General features: G+C 37.0%; 1 protein-coding gene across 2 annotated transcripts; it reads right to left on the bottom strand.

Annotated features, from left to right (window-relative positions):
• Positions 1-2,292: 2,292 nt before the first annotated feature.
• On the bottom strand, positions 2,293-20,607 carry LOC119082338 (voltage-dependent calcium channel type A subunit alpha-1-like). 2 transcript variants are annotated; one of them, XM_037191846.1, is made up of 34 exons: positions 20,500-20,607; positions 18,539-18,584; positions 17,946-18,407; positions 17,775-17,890; positions 17,563-17,718; positions 17,264-17,490; positions 17,101-17,204; positions 16,355-16,470; positions 16,240-16,299; positions 16,080-16,172; positions 15,989-16,006; positions 15,294-15,473; positions 14,721-15,237; positions 14,567-14,655; positions 14,259-14,499; positions 13,888-14,190; positions 13,550-13,822; positions 13,245-13,385; positions 10,684-10,885; positions 10,465-10,629; positions 10,137-10,247; positions 9,986-10,069; positions 9,838-9,927; positions 9,597-9,779; positions 9,448-9,539; positions 9,227-9,377; positions 9,042-9,169; positions 8,902-8,970; positions 8,712-8,845; positions 8,437-8,645; positions 3,802-3,908; positions 3,333-3,733; positions 3,144-3,277; positions 2,293-3,081 (listed from the first exon to the last, which is right to left on the bottom strand). In XM_037191846.1, exons 2-34 carry the CDS (start codon positions 18,550-18,552, stop codon positions 2,752-2,754), a joined length of 5,700 nt encoding a protein of 1,899 aa, XP_037047741.1. In that variant the 5' UTR covers positions 18,553-18,584; positions 20,500-20,607; the 3' UTR covers positions 2,293-2,751. The 2 variants fall into 2 exon arrangements, with proteins under 2 accessions (XP_037047741.1, XP_037047742.1); XM_037191847.1 differs by lacking the exon at positions 20,500-20,607 and having other exon boundaries at positions 18,539-18,598.
• Between the last annotated feature and the right edge of the window lie 2,130 nt (positions 20,608-22,737).

Raw genomic sequence — 22,737 nt, 5'->3', positions numbered from 1 at the left:
TGATGAATTTCAACGTTTAAATTAATTATTTTCCAAATGATGAATTTCAACGTTTAAATTAATTATTTTCCAAATGATGAATTTCAACGTTTAAATTAATTATTTTCCAAATGATGAATTTCAACGTTTAAATTAATTATTTTCCAAATGATGAATTTCAACGTTTAAATTAATTATTTTCCAAATGATGAATTTCAACGTTTAAATTAATTATTTTCCAAATGATGAATTTCAACGTTTAAATTAATTATTCCCGTTTCTCGATAGAGAAACGGGTCTTCAAAAAAAAATTGCGTTTGTTTGTCCGCAGCCCAACATTATACTATCAATAAAATCTATCTACTACCTGTTTATGTATTATGTATCTATCTATCTAACTATTACCTATCGTACGATTAACTATCCTATTATCTATCTACTTATCTATCTACTTATCTATCTATCTATCTATCTATCCATATGCCTATCTATCTATCCATCTATCTATCTATCTATCTATCTATCCATATATCTATCTATCTATCTATCCATATATCTATCTATCTATCCATCTATCTATCTATTATCTATCAAATATATATTTTCTATTATCGATTATCTATTATGTGCCTGGGCCTGGTCCAAAAAATATTTTTTGAGTTTGTTTGTCCGCAGGCCTCAAAAGTGGCCTCGCAGGGGTCTGCCGGCAGGACGTCGGAGGCCATTTTTCAAAAGTGGCCTCGCAGGGGTCTGTCGGCAGGAAGTCGGAGGCCATTTTTCAAAAGTGGCCACCCAAGGGTCTGCCGGCAGGGCGTCGGAGGCCATTTTTCAAAAGTGGCCTCCCAGAGGACTGCTGGCAGGACGTCGGAGGCCATTTTTCAAAAACGGCTTCTCAGGAATATGTCTACTAGACCTACGAGGCCAATTTTCGAAAACAGCTTCCCAGAGGTCAGTCAACATGACCTACAAGGCCAATTTTCGAGAACGGTCTCCCAGGAATCAGTCAACAAGACCTACAAGGCCTATTTTCGAAAGCGGCCTCCCAGGAGTCAGTCAACAAAACATACGAGGCCAATTTTCGAAAAAAGCTTTTCAGATGTTAGTCAACAGGACCTACGAGGCCAATTTTCGAAAACGGTCTCCCAGGAGTCAGTCGTCAAGACCTACAAGGCCTATTTTCGAAAACGGTCTCCCAGAAGTCAGTCGACAAAACCTGCACGGCCTTTTTTCGAAAACGGCCTCCCACACCTTAGCCAATAAGACCTTCAAGACCATTTTTTTAGGATTCAGCCGTAGGATATCCGATGCTTTTCTTTGAAAACACCCCCAAACGTCTCCCTCGGTCTATACATTAAATCATCAATTGTAATTTCCAATGAATTAAAATCTTTTTAGGATTGTATAATCTGATGAATTGTCACAAATCAAGTTGTAAGAAAATCGAAAATGAATCTTGTAAATATTTTTCAAATATTATCTTATTTATTTGTCCGGGTTTGTCCACAACCCACAACAACCCCTTACAACAATTCAAATATTCATAAGACCTTACAGATCGATAAAATTGAGAAACGGGAGTGCCACGTTAGTGGCCTTACTTGTTGCTTATCAGTCAGAAAAGTGTCCTAAAATATAATTGATAAGAAAAAAAAACCATCCGTCGAGATCGAAGGAGTGGAACCTCATCCTTCATCCACCATGGAAGTTAGCCTTCTGACAACATTGGTACAAATATCAGGCTTAATGGATATAATAGTGGCTGATTCTGCCAGAACCGTTCTGGCTCATCAAAGTTAAAAAACCGTGATTTTCAAAAGGTCAGGTCAAAAAATTCAAAATTCCTGGTTATAGCTTCCTGCTCCTTGCTTCCACAGCCGGACAAAGTCCTTCTAAAGTTTCATTTTTTTCGAGGTTTCTTACTTGTAGCGTCGGCTAGGTGAGTCGGACAACGAAGTTTGGTAAACGATGGTATCCTCCACACTGACCCTCACGAGCGTTACGTCATCTAAGTTTAATCAGATTTCTTCTGTTTGGATTTTTTGATAAAAAAAAACTTTTTTCGCGACTCCTCTGGAGTATATTTGTCTCAGAGCCATACCCGCTCAACAAAAGTAAAATTCTCAGAATGGAACAAGTGTTCATTTATGTATTGCATCAAGGGTGAAAATGGACCTTGACCAAGGATACGTTATCCGATTCTTCTTGAATCTACAAAATGTATGCTTTCTTGAATTCGGAAACTTTATATTTCAAGGAGTCAGCATTTAAAAACTTAGCCCAGATCATCCTCCATTAATAAATCAACATTTTTTGTTTAATTCATCTAAACTTTAATAGAAAAAACTAGTCGGATTACATTCGATTGCGTTTGACGATTTTTAGAAATTTATAAATGTGCGCACGTTTCACATGCCGGCTTTACTATAATATGGCCGACAATGGTAGCTATGTTAATGTTACTGTTTGAATTGTAAAAATCTCTGTAAATCAATGCAAATTTGAATTCGAAAACGAGTTACTTTCAATGCGGCTCTTCTACTTCATTTTCTAACGATACGATATACCCTTAACATGATGCAATAAACAACCAGTTTTTACGTTTCCTTCAACTAACATTTAAACTTTAACTTCAGTTCCAACAATTCAATAAATTCGATGCTCACAAAAATCACCGACTAAAAGACCATCATAAAAGTGCTTCTGCAAAGAAAAGATTTGTATTTTGTAAAGAGACTAATAGGATCAAAAGAATCCTTTGGTCGTGAGGGTGTGCTAGCACCATCCATCGTCATCCAAAACGGAATCTTGAGCCGAATAACCGACAACAGTAGTCTTCAAACCGTCCCAGACAACCGAAGATGAACGAATAGGTCGCGAGAGCAGAATTGCTTCTTCAAATGACAATGGACCGTCGCCCCATTTCCGTTTTTCTGGGGGACTGTTTATGCCACATTCACTATCGACGTCACGTTCACGTTCGTACAATTCTCGATCAATGTCATCGTACTTGAGGTGTTGGTTATGATTGTTGTAAAGAAAATTGTTTCCATTCAGCGAGTGCGGTAAAATTTGAAGAATCGGTTGGGTGTGAGCACCGATCAACTGAAATGAGATTCGTAAAGTGTAATCGTTTTGCTTCCAGATTTGGACCAAAACTTTCGTACCGAGGAAGGGCTCGTGTCTAATCTCGGTAAATTCAAGTTAGATTGGAATGGAACTTGAAGAGTTGATGGTTGCTTCGGCGTTGGTGGTAATTTTCGTCCATTGTAATTTCTTGACCCGTAAGTGCGACGATGGCCTACAGAAAAAACGGAATGATAAATGTTCAATGGAGTAACAGACAGCAAAATTACCATTTCGTTGACTAGGACTCGGTGATCGAGATTTTCCGGTCAAAACATGGGTATCGTACTCATATGATTCGTAGCTAGATTGATTGCGGCGGTTAGAATACGAGTCGTACGTGTATGGACTCGACGAACTCGATGTTGTTCCCTTACGGTGTAATCGAGGTTTTTGAACGTAAGCTCTGGGACTGACTTCATACGGAGCATGACCCAATCGATGTCGTTCCCTCGAATGACGATCTAGGTCTGGACTCGTCGAAGCTGATGACGTTCCTTTCGGATAACGGGACTGTAAGTATCGTCGACCACGATACGTTTTTTCATCCTTTACAAATTCGACAACATTTGAGACCGCATCTACTATTCCTTGTTGGCTTGGAGAGCGAGGTGATCGTACAAGTGGAGGCCTATGAGAAAAAGACGTTTGGGAATGATAGGTTGTTATTTTCTTTTAGTAAAATTTCAGTTTAGTGACCTGAAACTTGACCGACGATTTTCCAAGTTCGCCTGATCTGGATGAAGATGTTGTTGATTGTCGTCCTGTTTGACTTCATTGTTATTTGTGTTATGCAAGCCAAATAGCTGAAATGACGAACGTAAAACATTGTAGCTATGCGTTTAGTAGCGGAGCGGCTCGACATAAGAAAAGAAAAATTATGTCCAACCTGACAAAAAACACACGATCCCACGCCATTTATTAAAAAAGCTGCCGAACCAATTAGATCATCATGCAAAAGCTGATTATAGGCATATTCTAAATCTACATAATCAGATCATGGTCGCCACAACAATTGACTAACATCCAAGTTTCATTCCAGCAATCTACTTGCAGTATGTGCTAACAAAAAAGTTTACAAAGAAACGATCTTTTCGAGCCATCTGTCGATTTAAATTAGTCCGTCGCTTTACATTGTAAAATTGTTAGACAAACTGTAAGAGTTTTTGTGTGAAAACACCACATCCACCACAATGAAAAAGCAGGTTTGAATTTCGACCGTACCAACCTTTTTTGTTGGTCAATTTGGACATCATTGCTAGTGTCTTGTGTTGAAACAACTAATCATTTGCTCGAGTTAAGCTATTCTTCAAATAGTTTTTTAAAAGCCAATTCCACGTAAAACAGAATAATGAATGGAGGGAAAAATGGTTTCGAAGCAACTAATTTCAGGTAGAAACTGAAACGAAAATAATTTGAAAAATTTATTAAATAAATTCCATTGACTCTGCAAATGATCCAACTGTTACCATCTGTTTAATGAATAAAATAAGAAGCATAATAGATGAAACCAGTACTAGTACTAATACTAATATTCACCTGGTATCGACAACGACGAAAAAAATTAAGGTCGAACTCTGTGTAACGTTTTCTTATATAATAAAGCGCACATTAAAACATATGAAGTAAAAGATTTTCTACTGAAAAAGAGATGTAATTAGCAGATTTAATGATTATACATGGAGAGAAAAGTGAAACTCGACATGTTTTCTCTTTTGGAGTTGTTGTGGTTTGTAAATGATTCTACACAAATGTGTTTATCAAATGAAAATCTAGATTTCTTATCTTAGTATTTCATTCTTGTTGTTAGTTAGGGTGGGTCGATTTTAACAACTTGAAAATCCACACCTAGTGGCATGTGTAGCTTGCCAAAACTAGTCAAACTGCATCATTAATTTTTCTTTTCCGAATACTTTTGAGTACCGCACAATAGATTGAATGGGTCTGTCAGGCTTCTTTGAAATTTTCATATAATTTTTTTTGAAAAAAGCTTTGGAAAGCCTTGTAGATGCTGAAATAGACTAAAACAAACAAAATCAACTTATTTTGAAAAAATCGGTGCAGTCGAAGTGAAAAAATGTACATTTTCTATATAAAATTGGGGGTCTGTCAACTTTGAACCACCATAATGTACAATAAACTTCCTCAAATTTGATTAAGTCTGTCTGTTAGAGTTAGAATGGGTAAAAACGACAATGATATATATTGTCGGAATGTCTCAGATTGATTATTACCGAAGTAATAGTTCCAGAGGTCTATTAGAAAAAAAAAATCATGTTAAAAACGTGATTTTTCGAAGTAGTAGATTCTGATGTTAGAACGAAATATGATCCTTCGAATCTACTACTACTACAACGCTACATAAATTCATTTCAGATTAGTTTGATATTTCCAAAGATCTCTTACACAAGTTGAGCAAACATCGAAAATCATGTCCGACCACGAAAAATAATGGGAACAAAGTGAGCAATCAACGTCTCGGGGAGCGTTATCATCTGAAGGCCGATTTGGCTTTATCAAGTCAAGTGTTTTAAGTGAAGAAAGCCTGCCAACAAAACTTGACATCATAAGGAGAATATGTCTGAGTTACAACAATAAACTTGATGATGAAAACAAAAACGAACTGTTGGAGTTTTTTGTTCCTGATGTTGTACATGAGGTTCTTCTAATTTGGAAAAAGACACAAGAAAAAGAAAAGAAACATATGACGATAGCGAAAAACTTTTTGATATTGCTCGCTGTAAATGTGTCAGAAATAGTGGTGACCGACAATTACGTTTAACTGAACTTCCTGAGCCAACAACGGAAATTTCTACAGATTTCCTTGCGACAACTGAAACTGAATTGGGAATAACTGGCAGTGAATAGAATCTGTAGAATGTTTTACATTTGAACACGCTCCAAAACGTTTACCATTCTATTTCGTGGTCGGACATGATTTTCGATGTTTGCTCAACTTGTGTAAGAGATCTTTGGAAATATCAAACTAATCTTAAATGCATTTATGTAGCGTTGTAGTAGTAGTAGATTCGAAGGATCATATTTCGTTCTAACATCAGAATATACTACTTCGAAAAATGACGTTTTTAACATGATTTTTTTCTAATAGACCTCTGGAACTATTACTTCGGTAATAATCAATCATTGTCGTTTTTACCCATTCTAACTCTAACAGATAGATTTAATCAAATTTGAGGAAGTTTATTGTACATTATGGTGGTTCAAAGTTGACAGACCCCCAATTTTATATAGAAAATGTACATTTTTTCACTTCGACTGCACCGATTTTTTCAAAATTAGTTGATTTTGTTTGTTTCAGTCTATTTCAGCCTCTACAAGGCTTTCCAAAGCTTTTTTCAAAAAAAATATATCAAAATTTCAAAGAAGCCTGACAGACCCATACAATCTATTGTGCGGTACTCAAAAGTATTCGGAAAAGAAAAAGTAATGATGCAGTTTGACTAGTTTTGGCAAGCTACACATGCCATTAGGTGTGGATTTTCAAGTTGTTAAAATCGACCCACCCTATTGTTAGTGCGTGCCTAGCCAGAATTCAATAAATACAAATCTAGATTTTATAAGTGAAAGTCGAATTGTCGAAAAGAAAATCCAGTGAGGAACACAACAACAATGACCAGAATTTAACATTTAACAACTTCAGGTTGAACATTTTGCTAGAAAATTGTTTTCGAAAAAATGATCGCATTAGATATGATCTTGAATTGTTTAAACACTAAACTACATGTTGTTACTCGACATCAATGGCTTCCCATTGCACATATGAATAGTTAAATGCAGAAATGGGACATGTGAAATTAATGAATTGTAAGAAAAATAAAATTTAATTTATTTGGCTCCGTTTCACATAGGCTAGAGATTCTCTTCTGTTTTAACCTATCAAAAAAACTAAATAGAGCTAGTTGAATGCAATTTCATTTTTTCTATAATTCGCAAATATGTCCCGTGTACGGATATAGTATCTGCGAGGTTAATTGAGACTGTAAATTGGTCAACTTCAGGTCAAATTGAAACTGTAAGTGTTTGTAAGTGTTCTATCCCCGTGTATGATATGTATAGTAGCAGAGACATGCTTAATGCACTGACACCAACTAACATGTAATTTACATCCACTTCACTCCTTTCAAAATTGACCAGCTTCGACCCTAGTAAAAAATTGAATCCCAAGGTCCTAAAAAATAACAGTAGATTCAATGTAATACTGGACAGTGCAGTGTATCAAACTAATTTCAGCACTGTAAAAAAATGTGGAACTTTTTTTAATAGTACTATTTGGCAGCTGTCACTCGAAGCACTTGAAGTGTGTTGGATAAGAGCAATCTCACAAGAGTCTTTTTCATGTGTCTGGGCCGAGAATGAGGGAGTTTTGAGATTTTTCTCTGGTTTTCGACCCCTTACATGAAAATTTTTTTGAGTATCTGTTTTGGACGATTGATTTTAGGCACGTTCGCATGTAGTACAACTCTCGAAATTGCCTAAAAATAATCGTCCAAAACAGATACATAAATAACTATTTTGAGCAACAAACTTCGGTAACTTTTTGAGAAATGTATAATATACATTGTATATTACTACCAATTACACTTGTCGAAAAACAATCGACCTACTCAAAAACACACGAGTGAGTTTGCGAGTACCACAAGATTGTTGCCGAATTGATGAATCACATAGTAGTATCCAAATGTATTCTGGTTTATTGCTTTATCGCATAGGATTTCACATAAAATGAACCGAAAATATTCTTCATACGTAATGGATCATTTTCGCATGGGGCAGGCAATAAAGAAATTCACCAGTCTTCAAGTATGCTTGATTGGAAATGTTTCGAATCTCTCGATTTGATCTAAGCATTTTCAACAGATCAAAACAAAATCTTTTGCTTCACTTGTTTTAACCACAGAGTTTTAACATACTTCACTGCATGCAAAAGCCTAATTGGCCAGAGCTCCTTATACATTTTTGTCATCGTTTATCAATCTTTTGTATGTACCACTTGTTTACTTTTCCGTTCTGTCGATGATGGTTTACCAATGTTGTTAATTTATATCTCTGTCTTTGTACTGGTTAAATGCAAATTCAAAAGAGTTTTCCAGAATGACTTACTAGCAAAGTTGAACGAAAACTTATCTACCATGCCAGAATGTAAATGTCAACGAGATATTTTGTTGAATTTAATCAAATTTTCTCCCCTTTATACATCATTCAAAAATTGAAAATAAAAGGGTGGCTGTGCAAATCTAAAACTCTGCTCCATCGTTTTTAACGTACTTTGTTGATTGAAACATTTCATGTGAACATACTGTAAATAAAACTCACCGGCAAATTGCTGGTATTTTTCCCGAATCGTGACGATCGCCAAGACTCTAAAATCAACAGACCGCCGTAGATTTTTCCCACCGTCATATTTTCACCATTCAGCATTTCCTTTGGCGGCACTAGCAAATCGATCATCTTCGGCCCTTGAAACGGCCACATATGTTTGATAGTTTCTCGCAGTTCCTCATCGGCCTGATCCATTTCATCGGCTGGAAATCATTCAGATGTTTGTTATAGAACTGAGAAAATTTATCAAAGTAAACAACAATTTGTACCAGGTCGCATATGAATGCACAAATTTTCCCGAATTAACGCGAACAATGTGGTGGTAAAATTAACATTTCCTTCTGCATCCACTGGCATATTCATTCGAATCAGTTTTTTGTACGCTAATCGACTGGGACATTGTCTGGAATGGAAAAATTTAAGGAAAGAGCAGCGACCACTTCCGAGGGTCTGTCTTACTTGCCGAATCCTAACGGTGGGTCGATGGTTTTGAGAGCGTCGTACATTTCCCGATAATTAATCTTGCCTCTGGAAGTGAAACGATTCGATTGATTAAATTGGAGGAAGGGGAGGAAGTATAAAATTGAATTTATAATTACGATGCACTCGGGTCGAACTCGGTCCAAATTCGAATGTATTCGTCCAAATGATGTGCTCCCAAAATACTCGAATCTCTCGTTAGATAGTCAAAATTATCCATTATAACGGCCACAAACAAGTTTAGCATCTGATGGTGATAAGTAAGGAGAATGGTTTCCTTCATTGGTGTTTACTAAACACTCACCAAAAACGAGCAAAAGAAGATGAAAGACACGAAATATATCACTGAAACTGGAGATCCACATTCGCCATGTTTTTTATCGGAACCCTTCTCACAATTTCGATTTTGCATGCAATCTAACATTATGTTCGGCCACGCTTCACCCGTTGATGATCTATTTGAATCAAAGAAATCAGTTTCTAGAGTGGTAACACGACGATTGAATAGAAATAACGGATTTTCACCTGAATAACAGCATGAGTGCTTTGCCAAACTCCTGAAAATTATTATGTCTTGTGATCGATGTGTCGGGATTTATTTCTATGTTTCCGAAAACCTACAATTGACCGATTAGCAGACTTAATAATTAAGAAGAATTTTAAAAATTGTTAACCTGCATCCCAACGACGGCATAAATGAAGAACAGCATTGCAATCAGTAAACATACATAAGGCAGTGCCTTGAATGACTGAACAAATGTCCAGAGTAGTACCCGAATAGTGGCGCCTTGACGCATTAATTTGATCAATCGAGCTGCACGAAAAAGCCGTAAGAACCCAACATTTAGGCCTTTGTCCTAAAAAGTTGTATTCGTTGATTAATCAACAAGGAGACTCAAATCTGTTCGATCATACCCCATCAGTGATTTTCTGTTTGTCAAACCATCCAGCATATGGGTTCAAACGGGCGAATTCCGAATCGGGATCATTCAACTTTGGCTCTCCCTAAAAGAAGTCATTTCGTAATAGAAACATTTATAGACATACGACAATTATGTAGTACCGCCATTAAAGTTATGATCGCTTCCGCAACACTTCCCACCACCGTTATGAAGTCGAAAACATTCCACGGATCTTGGAAGAATTTCTGAAACGGAGTTATCATTTGATCTATTAGGTGTACCGACGGGGTGTGGTATTTAATACACACAAACCCTGAATCGAAATCCAATAATTTTCAAAATTGTTTCGATGGTGAACATTCCAGTAAAGGCCATATTGATGAACTGCATGACTTTTTCGTACGTTTCACTTTGACCGTGGAACTGTAGGGAATTATTAAGTAGTGCGGTCATTTTGTTTAGTACATAATAGACAGCAAAGAAAATTAAATTTCAATCACGGGCCTGACACTATTCACGCTGTTCTTCATTTTTTAAATGCTGTTATTCATAGAGTGTCCAGCCCGTGATTTCAATCCTATCTGCCTAGGGCGTTGGCAAAAAGGAAAAATAATTCTACGAGACATTCCATCCGTCGTACCTTCATCATCAGTAAAATAGTGTTCAACACTATCAACGCCATAACAAAATTCTCCACCGGAGGTGATACAACAAAACTCCAAACTTTATATTGAAAAGTATCTCGATCTTCCGGAATGTATCGCTCCGTTGGCCGTGCATTGATTGCAAAATCAATGCAAGATTTCTAGGAAGAAAAGTTTGTTAGTAGTCTATCAATCTAGAGGCGAAAGATTGTTACTTGATTTTTGTCAACGCCACCGTCTTCCAGCTCAGCCTCGCCCTGCTCCTGAAACGTGACGATGATCAAGGCGACGAAAATGTTAACAAAGAAAAACGGAAACACGATAAAGTAGACGATGTAGTAAATTGACATTTCGGTACGATAGTTTGGAACGGGAGCTGTGTCCTTTTGATATGCATCCATTGATGCCTTGAGAACACTGTGAATAATCGTAATTGTAATAGAATGAACGACAAGAGCAGGGGTCGTAAACAAGTTCCTTATAAGGAATTGATGCGATTTTGGAACAAATGTTAAAAAATAGCTCTATTGGTGGGGCTCAACAAAGTTTGAGTTCCGAGTTCGGAGTTTTCGGCGGTTTCGATATAATTCCGCAACCCGAATTTTCGCAGCTTTTGCATTTTGATTTTATTTTCCAAGAGCAGGTCTATCCTCAGTATTTTGCTACTTTTTCCATCTATATCAATCTATGCTTTAAAAATCAATATTTCCATCTTCTTCAAAACTTTTTATCTTTTCTCACTGCTTGCTTTTGATTCTTCGTGCGTAACTGATATGTAACTGATGAAGAGAACACACGGTGGTGTTGAACAAAACTTAAATAGAGTCGTGACACCACCACTGATTTTGTTTCATGTTCTGGTTGAGTACTACATGAAATTGTATTCAGTTTCCGGATCTGTCCAGCCGTTTCGGAGAACCGCCACACGTGGCCGTGCGGGACCCACGAGTCAATATGAATACAGATTGTTATAGCAACGGATAGAGGGTTTAATTGTACGTTAATTAGTGTCAAAATTGCTTCTCTCAACAACCTGGCCACGGAGCAACAGCCAGCTAAAGTCGAAATTTTGACATTTTTGAATGGTGATATGTCTAAGACGAGAAAAGTTTGAAACTCTTTGAATGGCGATAATGGTAGAAGATTCCATGCACCATTAAACGCCGAGAATGGATTTTACAAAATTTGTCTGTATTGTACAATATTAAATATTGAAGATGGTTAGACCACGCTAACCTCTGACCGCCACTGTATCCGGAGGTCGAAACAGCATTTCATCTCCATTTTCGCTTCACGCGATCCATGGGAAAGGGAAGAGCAATTATGCCCTGTTTGTTTGTTTTGGTGTATTCGTTTGAACTTGATTTTTTCTCCGTATTAGATAACACCACCCCTGGAATTAGTGTGTTTTCCAATTAAATAAAGTTTTGTACCTCCGGAATATTGAATTTCAAATTTTGAAAAAGTTTATTTTCATCATCCTCGGCGAAACTTCAACTCATCTTTAATACACAGGTAGACCCTTCATGTATCAAAACAATAATGCCTGATCAGCCTGCAGTCTTAGCTTTACAACGATATCAAACTTGCCATACCAACCTCACAACAAGTATCTGTTACGACATTTCGTTTGTAGCAAGGTCACTCTACGACGAAATTTTCAATTTATCATCTATCTTGAAGTGCCCGTACGTTTAGGATGAGTGGTATTGTTATCCATTCTTAATAAATAAGTGGTTTAAGTTATTTGAAGCATTTCTCACATTAATTACGTGTATCTGTAGCTGGTTAAAGCTGATTTCGCTACAGAGGAAATTTACCCCAAAAATATGTGGAAATCGTGTAGTACTCGAGTCCCTCAACCAGAACATGAAAAAAAAAAATCAGAGGTGGTGTCGCGAAGTTTCGTTCAACCCCACCGTGAACAAGCACACTTGATCATAATAGGAAAATTCGATTTTCACTTATACTTATTGACTGACACAACGCACCGGAACGCCGTAAGACAACTGATCCATCCTTCAAATACAGTACAAATTTTAGGATCTCTAGACGAACTTTTCTTCATACAATTTTTTAACAGTGTGTAACTAGTAGCAATAGCAACACGTTGTTTGACGTGGAAACGTGGACACCCAATACCACATGGATTTTTTCTATCGATTATTTAATGCATTAAGTGTTTAGTGGCTGGAACGATGTTCACACTGGATGACTCGCCTAACCCAAAATAGTATGAATTATAAACATCTCACTTTCATCAGAGAGTATTTCCATACTTCGCGGGGTTGGTTCAGAAGTCACGTTGAGCCGGTGGTTCAGACTGCACTTGTTATTGGCCGTAAACGGCTGTTAGTGAGGTTTCTCAACGAATAAATCGATTCTCAATCTCCCACTCCTCAATATGATGACTTCCGGTGAAGAATTGCGCTCCATTTCCATCTATATTTAAATACTTTCTAGTTTACAGCCTTATCGCTGTGTCGGCATTAGAACTTTGAAACGAGCTTCTTACTGCAAAATGACATCTTTCAGCATTCTTAACGCTTTATTCGCTTTGTCTTTTGTGAATAGAATGACGATATGACAAAACTTGCCCAGGTTGAATCCTCTTTCAGGAAGTCGATGTCAAGGTTGATTTATCCAATTATTCATACTTCAGTTCTTCATGAAGTATAAGGACAAATAGGAAACAAGTTGGAAAAATAAGGAAGTAAGGACCAAATACGACCCCTGACGACCCCTGCAAGAGTCATGTCGGAGAACGTGATCTTACACTGGCCATCCTTCCGTACTTTGCACGACAAATAGAGTTAACATTGCGGTCATTACATTGTCGTAGTGAAAGGTTTGGACTTTCCATTGTCGCTGTTCGGATGATGGTAGCATTCCGTCCCCGTAAGAAAAGAAATTTCCTCTGAAATCGAGTTAAATCAGCAATGTTATACTCTGTAAGACAGTGAATAGATAGGGAATGAAACTGGAAAATTTTTTCAAACAAAAACCGATTTTCGGTTTTAGCCGGGGTGTTTTATGTTAAATTTTGCCGGTTACATTTCCTATGAACAGAACAATACTCACTGACAATCGGCTCGAGATTTCTTACTCTCGTCCGTGCAGTAATGAAACTTTCCATTGTACAATTTGACACCAATCACAGCAAAAATGAAATTGAACAGCAAATACACCACCAATATGTTGACCACATTCTTCAGGGAATTTACCACACAATCGAAAACTGCTTTCAGTTTTGGAATTCGCTTAATGGTTTTCAGCGGGCGTAAAACTCTCAATACTCTCAATGACTTCATTGTTTGTAGATTCTGGGACATGCTACTCTTTTCTTCGCCAGCACTGTAATTTACATTGAAAATTATGAAACCAGTGTTGAGTTCCGCCTTTCAAATAATTTTTTTTACATCATTTTCAGTATCATGCTGACAATAGCACAGATGACAACCACCGAGTCCATGATATTCCAGATGTCGCGTAAATAACTTTTCGGATGACATATGATTCCCAAGTCGATCACTTTCAGTACCATTTCCATGGCAAATACTGCAGTAAATCCAACGTCGACCTTATCCAGAAATACATTGATTTTGCTCTGTTCGACAACCGGATCTTCAGCGGCAAGTGCAATCGATGACAACGCAATGACGAACATTATGAAGAAATCAAAATATTTCATGTTTACGATCCAATGAGCACCGCGACGGATACTGAAATGAATTGATGAATTTTGTGTGGATTTTTAGAACCGATAATAATTGGGAGTGTTGAGACTAACGGATTTGTAGGTGACAAACAGAACATTGACGAATATGGTAGCATTTCCTTCGGTCCGTTTTCATCTTCTTCTTCATTTGCTTCCTCCTCCTTTTCTTGTGGCTTAATGGCTTCTTGCTGTTTTGTCAAATCATTCACCTTCGCTGGATCATCAGCTTTTAAGCTCTCGATTTCTCGTTGTAGTTCCTGCCATTGCTTCTCTTTATCCGCTTCCTTCTGATGTTCTTCTGCTGCTGTGAGCTCTGTGATGAGGAAAGACGACAAGGTTTGAAAAAAGGCAAATTTACAATTATCAAATCCGATGCCGACCTTGTGCACTGGCTAAATTGTCCACTGCTATAGCCAAGAAGACGTTTAGCAGAGTGTAGTTGCCGAACAGTGTGAGAATGATGAAGTATCTGCAAATTTCAATGAAATTTCAAATCGAATTTGAGAAATTTACTGCTATTCTATGCTGACTCACAAAGAATAATACAATCCATAGCCACGTATGCCGCCCTGAGACTTGATACCATCGTACATGACTTCATTCCAATCCTCTCCCGTTAAAATTTGAAAAACAGTTAGCAATGCCGGTGAAAATGTGTTAAAGTGGGCATCCGGTGTTTCGTCGTCAAAATTGAATTTTCCACCAAACAACTGCATTCCCAACAGACCAAAAATGAATATAAACAGGAACAATAGGAAAAGCAACGAAATGATCGACTTCATTGAATTCAATAGCGAGATGACTAGATTCCGCAACGATGACCAGTACGACGTCACTTTAAATATACGAAGCAAGCGTAATGCTCGCAGAACGGATAGACCGAATGTATCGTCTTTGAAGTGTGACCAGGCTACCTCAAATATTGAGCCGGTAATTACAATGAAATCGAAACGATTGAACGCCGATTCGAAATGTTTACGTAAGCCGATAGCATAGACCTTGATTACCATTTCCGATATGAATAAAGAGAGGAAAATGAATTCGGCGTAATCTGTGGAAAATGTCTAGTCATTTAAATTTTCGAAAGTCATTGGATCCAGGACTCACCTGAAAACTGTGTTAGCCAATCTGGCTGTCCATAGTGTTCGACAGCTTCACAGGCGGTGTTCAAAAATACCAAAGTTATAATGAACCAATAGAAAATCTGAGTTTTAACGGTGCTTCTGATCCAGTAGCGTAGCCGCTTTTCAGCCAACCAAAAACCTTTGAATTTTCCGGTCTCCCTGTCTGATATGAATGACAAAACACAAAAAAAAAATTTAAATTTTAAAAAGCTTTCGAATCGAAACTTGCGAGTCAGCCTACTAACTAAGCGGAAGTTGCTTTATTTAAATCCTGATAGACAAGCTGTTATGAACTACAAAGCTTTTGCTGTTTATAAGAGGGAAAGAAATTTTGAAATGGTGGAGAGTCTTAGTCTGATTTTGCTCAAAGTTCTTTGTTTTTGAATTTTGGTAGGAAAGGCTTCTAGAATTCCAACAAATCTCCGAAGTCCTTGTCCGATTTTCATAAATTTTACACAATATTTGAATGAGCTGAACCAATCGAATTGAGCTCGAAACATTCTAAAAATCCACATTATGAATATTGATTGCTTGTACTAAGCCTTTAGACAATCAACTCACTGCAATTGAAAATCATCAACAAAGCAAAGTACTCATGAAAAAATAAGTTAACGGAGCCGCTCAGAGTTTTCGTAATTTTTTTTTTATCTCACCACCACGTCCTACTATCACATTTACCTCTTTTCTTTTTCTTGTCTACAGAAGACCAACGTCAACGACAAAAAAAAATGTTACGGCCCTTAATTGAAAATAGGCAAAAACAAAATACCTTCATCATCTTCCGCATAGTCCTCTTCCTCTTCTTCGGTGTCAGTTGATTTTCCCATTTTGCTCAACTTCTTCTTTTTGGCTCGTCGCCGAGCTAAATAATAGAAGGGTTATTCTTTAAGCGAATGTTGCCCCAGCGATGGAATGGAAACAAATCTTACCATCGATGATGTGTTTTTTAGTCTCTTCAGTAGTTCTTTCTTCATTTAAAATAAGCTCCTCTGAAATAACATTCAATGGAATTGGAGTTTCAGGTGGACAAATATTTCACTTTACCGGCTTTACATATCCATTCAATGTAACAGTCGAATTCCTGTTCGACTTGTTGATCTCGACGGAGCTTCAAAAATGCCATACGATTTTCTACCTTTTCTCTTTCTTTGGCAAATTCACTAAATGAGAAAATCACAAGAAAATAAACCGAATTCTAGTGACCTAGTTTCGCCTCAATGCAATCATCACTTTAGACCAATGGAACCACCCAGAACCACTTGAAATTATCTACCAAAATAGATTAAAATTTTGAGTCGGCCCCTTTTATATTATAACAGTGCGTGGTGTTTGTATTGAGGCTATCATCTGAAAACTCTTGATACAGGTGACGTCAGTGAAATTTAGCCATGAATTTGCATGGTCCATTCCACTCATCCAAACAAAACGACTTATACGTCTTTATACGTTTTGTAACTACTTCTCGTATGCGTTTAACTTTTTCATGTGTGTAAACGAGTATGAGAACTTTGTATGAACAATCCAACTGAAAAACAGCTGCAGCGGTCTCAATTTCACTGACTAGGGATAAAAAGATTCATTTTTTATCCCGAGTTATGTAATGGATTTTACATGCTGAGAGCGTCGAAAGTAGTGCTTGAAACATGAAAAGTACGGTTTTCCACGCATGTAGCATGTAAAAGAAATTTAAGTGAACTTTCGGTGAACATAACGAAGTAAGAGATCCAAAACCTACGCGATACTTTGAACAAAGGAGGTAGCAGATTTAGCGTTAACAGTTTGATACATACCCACTAAGGACTCCGAGTACCAAATTCAACATAAAAAATGAACCAATCACTATCAGTGGAACGAAATACAACCAATTCCAAGTCGATCCCACGGCATCGTTCATCTGATTAGGAAAGTTTTCTATAATTTAAATTCTAGCAAACATAACTAAGGTTCTTCTACCCAATACATAATCGGCGTCCAGCCCTCCATCGTAATGCATTGGAAAACTGTTAGCATAGCCAATACAATATTATCAAAGCTAGTGATTCCATGATTCGGTCCATCCCAATTCTGTAAGCAAGTGCTGCCAGTCAAATTTACACAAGCAAATCCAGCCGGACCACCTTTATCGTTCTTAAAATCAGAACTGCAGGGAACGGGGTTTTCTCCCTCGTTATAAATTTCGTCTGAGAAAAATTATAGAAAATGCTTCAATCATCCTGTATTAAATAAGATAGCTGAGCGGAGGCAACACACACCTATCTTTTCCAAATTGTAGCAAGTTTTGTGCAAAACTCCACAGTAAAATTCCAATCCAATGATTGCAAATATAATGATTGCAAATAAAATCAATAAACCGATTTGTAGTAGCGGCGCCATTGCCTTCAGAATCGACGACATAACCACTTGTAAACCTTGCAACACAATCCATTTTGATTTAGAAGTTACATTTGGCCTAGGAAATACTTACTTGGAACACCCGATATCAGTTTCAATGGTCTCAGTACTCGAATCGACTTTAAGGCTTTAAAATTCAAACTCCCAGATTTACCATCCGTCGTCAACTTCATAATCTCCGCAATGATTCTAAACCATTTATTACCGTTAAATGTTAATCGAAGCTACGAATTGTTATACCAACCCTGTAGTGACAACAAAAAAATCCATAGAATTCCACACATTTCGCATATAGGAACCTGGATGCAAAATGAAACCCTGTGCGATGATTTTCAGGAACGTTTCCGTCGAAAAAATCACCAAAAAGTAGTTTTCCGTTTTATCCAATTTTGCTGTGAATACCGACTTGTCTGTGCATGGTAGATGCTCCTCCATTGCCATAACAATACAATTCACCAGAATTGTGCCCAAAATAGAGTACTCGAATGCCATCGAATTAATGGTCGCTCGTGCAGCTCTACGTATTAAGTTCTGTTCGCTAAGTATGAATAATGAACTGGGCATATTTTCCGGATCTTCCTCTTGACTGCCTTTCGATTTTCCCATTTTTGCAATTTTTGGTGTCTCCTTTGATTGATCACCATTTGCATTCACTGCCTGCGTATTGTCTTCGGCCATGCTGCGGTCACGAATATCTGCTGATAGTCTGCATGAAATATGTTTGGGGAAAACATTATTGGGAATGAGGGCAGCAATAAAGACTATCCGTGAATGAATATTCTAAGTTTAATAACAATTCGAAAAGAAATTTTTAAAACTTAACTTTTTACGCCTCACCTCTCATATGACATATTTTCCCATCTACAGCACGAATTTCCTTTACCTGTAAATGGTCCATTTCGACTTTATGATTTTATATAAAACGATATTTACACAGAAATTATCTGAAACAGCAATGTATCTCGATTGTCGATGTAGGTATACTTATAATGGTAAAACGAAATTCATTTGAGGCACCCTGTATGTTTAATTAAGCTCAATGCGCGCAATTCACACCATATAAGTCCGCTGCAAATTCAAAAAAACGCACAACAATCAAAGCAAAGGCAGCGTTGTAATTGGTTAACTCGCTATATTTTCATATAAGAACGCTTTGAAATTTATTGTTTAATTCATTGGTTCATCCATCGATTCATCGAAAATTCAAATCCTGAAGCGCACTTATGGTGTGAATGGTACAAACGTATACATTCACAGATCAACTGTTCCCAAAATCATTGGCGGTCATTTTAGAATACAACAATTTTATGAATGAACGACTCGCCACATACAATATTATGACGTCACTACCTTGGCAATGATTGCTTGCGCAGACGAGTCTTGTTTGTAACAATCTTATGGAAACCGTTAGACTAAATTAAAACGAAAGTCCTTCCAGTGGCTCTCCCCTACCATATACCAAGAATAAAGTTCAACGTTCCATTCACAAAAATTTCTTATGTCAGATTTGCCATTTACATCGTCATACATGGTGTGTTGCTTTGAACCATTCCGTTCTCTTTTTAATTCTAACTTCAGCACAAGAGCGATGCTCTTATAATCGAACTAGTCTAAAAATCGAGCTGCTTGAATGCAGAAATTTTTTTACATTTTCTTCTAGATAGGGTCAATGATCCAAATAAATTATTTTTCAGGAAGTTTGTCTGATTGCACGACAGAGTAAAGTTAAGGTTTATTTTACTCTGCCGTGCTGATTGATATTATGGACATTTAACTCGGGCATGGAAGTAACATCGTAACCGGACAATATCTTCTCTAAAAATTTGGGCACCGGGAAATCAAACGTTCGCCGAAAAATGTACGGAAAAATGTATGAACCGGGCTTTAAGGTTTTGATTACCGGGACTGATCTGACTCAGTTATCGGGAAGAAATTTGTATTTGTTCAACGACTGAAGAAAAGTTTAAAATTTCGAGGATGTTGTTTGTGTCCAGACGGCCACAAGTCACCCGAGAAAATGCAATTTCCAAGTTTTTTCCCTAGGTAAACACAATTTTTCACAGCAAAGGCTTCCGAAGTTTCAGCGGAGGAGAGAAGATGACTATTTTCTCATCTGCGTAGTGAAAACATTATTTTCATGTGTCGGGGCTGAAAACATGTGGTCCAAGGCAGAGTAAAATAAACCAGGCAGGAGTGGTTCATTTTCGAAACGCCTAATATGAAAATGAACTCAAATGAACACTGACGTAAATTGAAAAATTTTATTCGCAAAAAATTTAGGGCTACTAGATTATTCAGGTCCCTAGTCAAAACAGCGCTCCTGCCAGGTTAACTTTACTCTGTCGTGGTGGTTTTCATAAATTTTCTCGGGTTTTCTGCCTCTTATTTGAAAAATAACGTGACACGTAAATTACTATTCCAGCCTGACCTGACGTGAATTGTCAATTTATCTGTAGCTGACTTCAGTTTAAATTTGGGTCAGACAAAAAAAAATTGAACGAAGAAGTTAGTCTCCATTGAATTATTGTTCGTAATCCGTTGGTGTGTTATCCATTTTTTGAATTAGTTTTTCTTAATCTGTAGTTATCCATTTTGTTAAATTATTGTAAGTAATCCATGGGCGTGTTATCCTTTTTAGAGTTAAATATTTTGTCTAAACTTTTCCTTAAAAAACTTTTTCTTTTTCAAATAGAAGTCCAATCAACTTGGAGCTGTGTTCACAATAATTTTCGAAAAATCGTGTTCGAATCGTGTAATTACATACTTTCAATTTACGAAAATAATTTAATTGAACTCACATTAAGCAAAAATTAGCAATTTATTAAAACACCGAAATTCTCCGCAGGAGCCATCACACTCAAATGTTCGGTCTTAAACCCTCAAATTTCAAATCGGTACTCAAAACGCCCAATGACTCGCACGATTATTAACATCTCAGCACCATTTCATCCACCACAATCAGCATCACAGCAAACATCATGCGCATAAGCGCAGAAAATGGGAAATCAGACTTTGTGTCGCCGATTCGTTTAAATCTGTGTCATGCTGTGTGTTCTTTTGTATACAGGATCTTACTTCCACATTGGCGACATGGATGTCTGTGTCTTTTTTATTCTACCGATTTTTCTTTGTGAAACAGCATTCAGCAACAGTAATCAAGCCATAGTCAGTTTCGAAAGAATATATAAAAACTTCGTTGTGTCGGGGTAACAAATCAGTTAAGTTTGGTTTTCAATTTGTTCCTTGTTGTAGAATCGTCACAGGACAACCTGATATGAAAGAGTATCCACCACGTACAGAGTACGACGATCTCTTAGATGTATTTGCAGTTAGCCAGTTGGAAGATTCGTCTCACCCCAAACTTTCTATAATTTCATTTGCTGAGACACGCTCATAGTTTAAAGTTGCCTTTTATTCCAGTCTAGATTCGTTTCGATTGTGAATTTAAATATTTCGCCAGACAAGCCCTCGATGTACACTTGCACCCCTAAAGATTGTATTAAATCAACATTTTTTTCATAATTTTATTTGAAAATTGTCCAAAAAGAGAGTTGAGTGGTACTGTTGCTGGATGCTGTGCTAACTCTAAAAGTAATGTCGTCGAAAAGTAATACTGATATAAAAACTAGCCTAGACATCCATGTCGCCATGATATCAGCTATTTATATATACATTGTGCACAGAAGAGCACGTAATATGACACACATTCAATTCATCGAAATAGCCATATTGGCGACACAAAGTCTGATTTCCCACTTCCAGTGCCTACGCGCATGATGAATACTGGTGATGCTGATAGTGGCCAGATACTGTTGAGATGATATAAACCCGACCAGTCATTGGGCGTTTCGAGTAGCAATTCGGAATTTGGTGGATTAAGGATACAAGAAGGCAGAAAAAAAGTGAAAATTTGCTGCGAAATGGCTGTGAAAAATTAATTTGCGTGGCTTTTAAGTAATTATAATTAGATTGTTGATGTGAATTGTAACTGGACCGTAAAAGTGTTAATACGATAGGTCAAGTAGGACATTGCTTAGTTCCCGTTTCATGTACTTGACAGCAGGATTGAAATGAAAAGTGAAAGTTAATTAATGTGATCATCGGACCTAATTGAATGTGACCGTTAAGAGCACACTTATTCTATAAAATCTTTTTTTTTTGTAGAATGAAGAATATTTTAACTAATTGAAATTTGGTGACTCAGACAAGGAGCAAAGACTCAAAATTAAAATATTTTTTCTCATACACTGGAAACAGTTCTTGGTATATGACGAAATTCATTTATCGATTACAACACCGTGTTCTTAGTCGGCCCAACAGATTTTCTTTTATTTAATTGCAGAAATTAATTAGTTCTCAATATCAATATAGAGAGTCGACTTTTTCAGATTATTTCAAGTCAACCATAAAGTAGCAGTCTCATGTGAATTTTCCTCTGAATTTTCCAGCACTTGATCAGAAGAAGATAGCAAGATAGAGTCGTCTAGATTATATGCTGTGCGAGCCCCCATTTTATCTTAATTCTCGAAATTAATTCATGGATGGTACAGCCTTCAACGCTTCAAGCAATAACATCCAAAGAGAAATTTAGGTCAGACAGTCACTAAATTTGAGAATGCATAACATAAAAGCAGCTGATAATTTGACTGCGGCGAAGCACGTAGAATTTCGGTTCAAGGTTGCACGGGCGGTTGTCGTTGATCGAATCAGAAGTTGAAACATTTTTACAACCGTTGTCTGTTTCTGCCGCACAGAAGCATCACATTCACCATGTTGGGGTGTTGTAATGAATATCGTCATAATACACTTCAATATCGTCATTCGTTCATTCATCTTTTCACGAATAAATTAACTTAATTTTGAATTCGGCTCTTAGAGGACGTTTCTGATCACTGACTGTAATAAAATGAAGAAAATCCAAATGGAGTCTTTGAGCTATATTGTCGTTGTTTTATAAGTAAATAAACAAATAAAAAAGGATGATATACGCGAGGTAACTATATACAAATTTTGGTTTAATTACCCTAAAGAACTTT

This window comes from Bradysia coprophila, unplaced genomic scaffold (genome assembly GCF_014529535.1).
Source record: "Bradysia coprophila strain Holo2 unplaced genomic scaffold, BU_Bcop_v1 contig_415, whole genome shotgun sequence".
Classification (NCBI taxonomy): domain Eukaryota; kingdom Metazoa; phylum Arthropoda; class Insecta; order Diptera; family Sciaridae; genus Bradysia; species Bradysia coprophila.
Note: the sequence above shows the minus strand (reverse complement) of the source record. Positions and strands in the feature narration are given on the sequence as shown.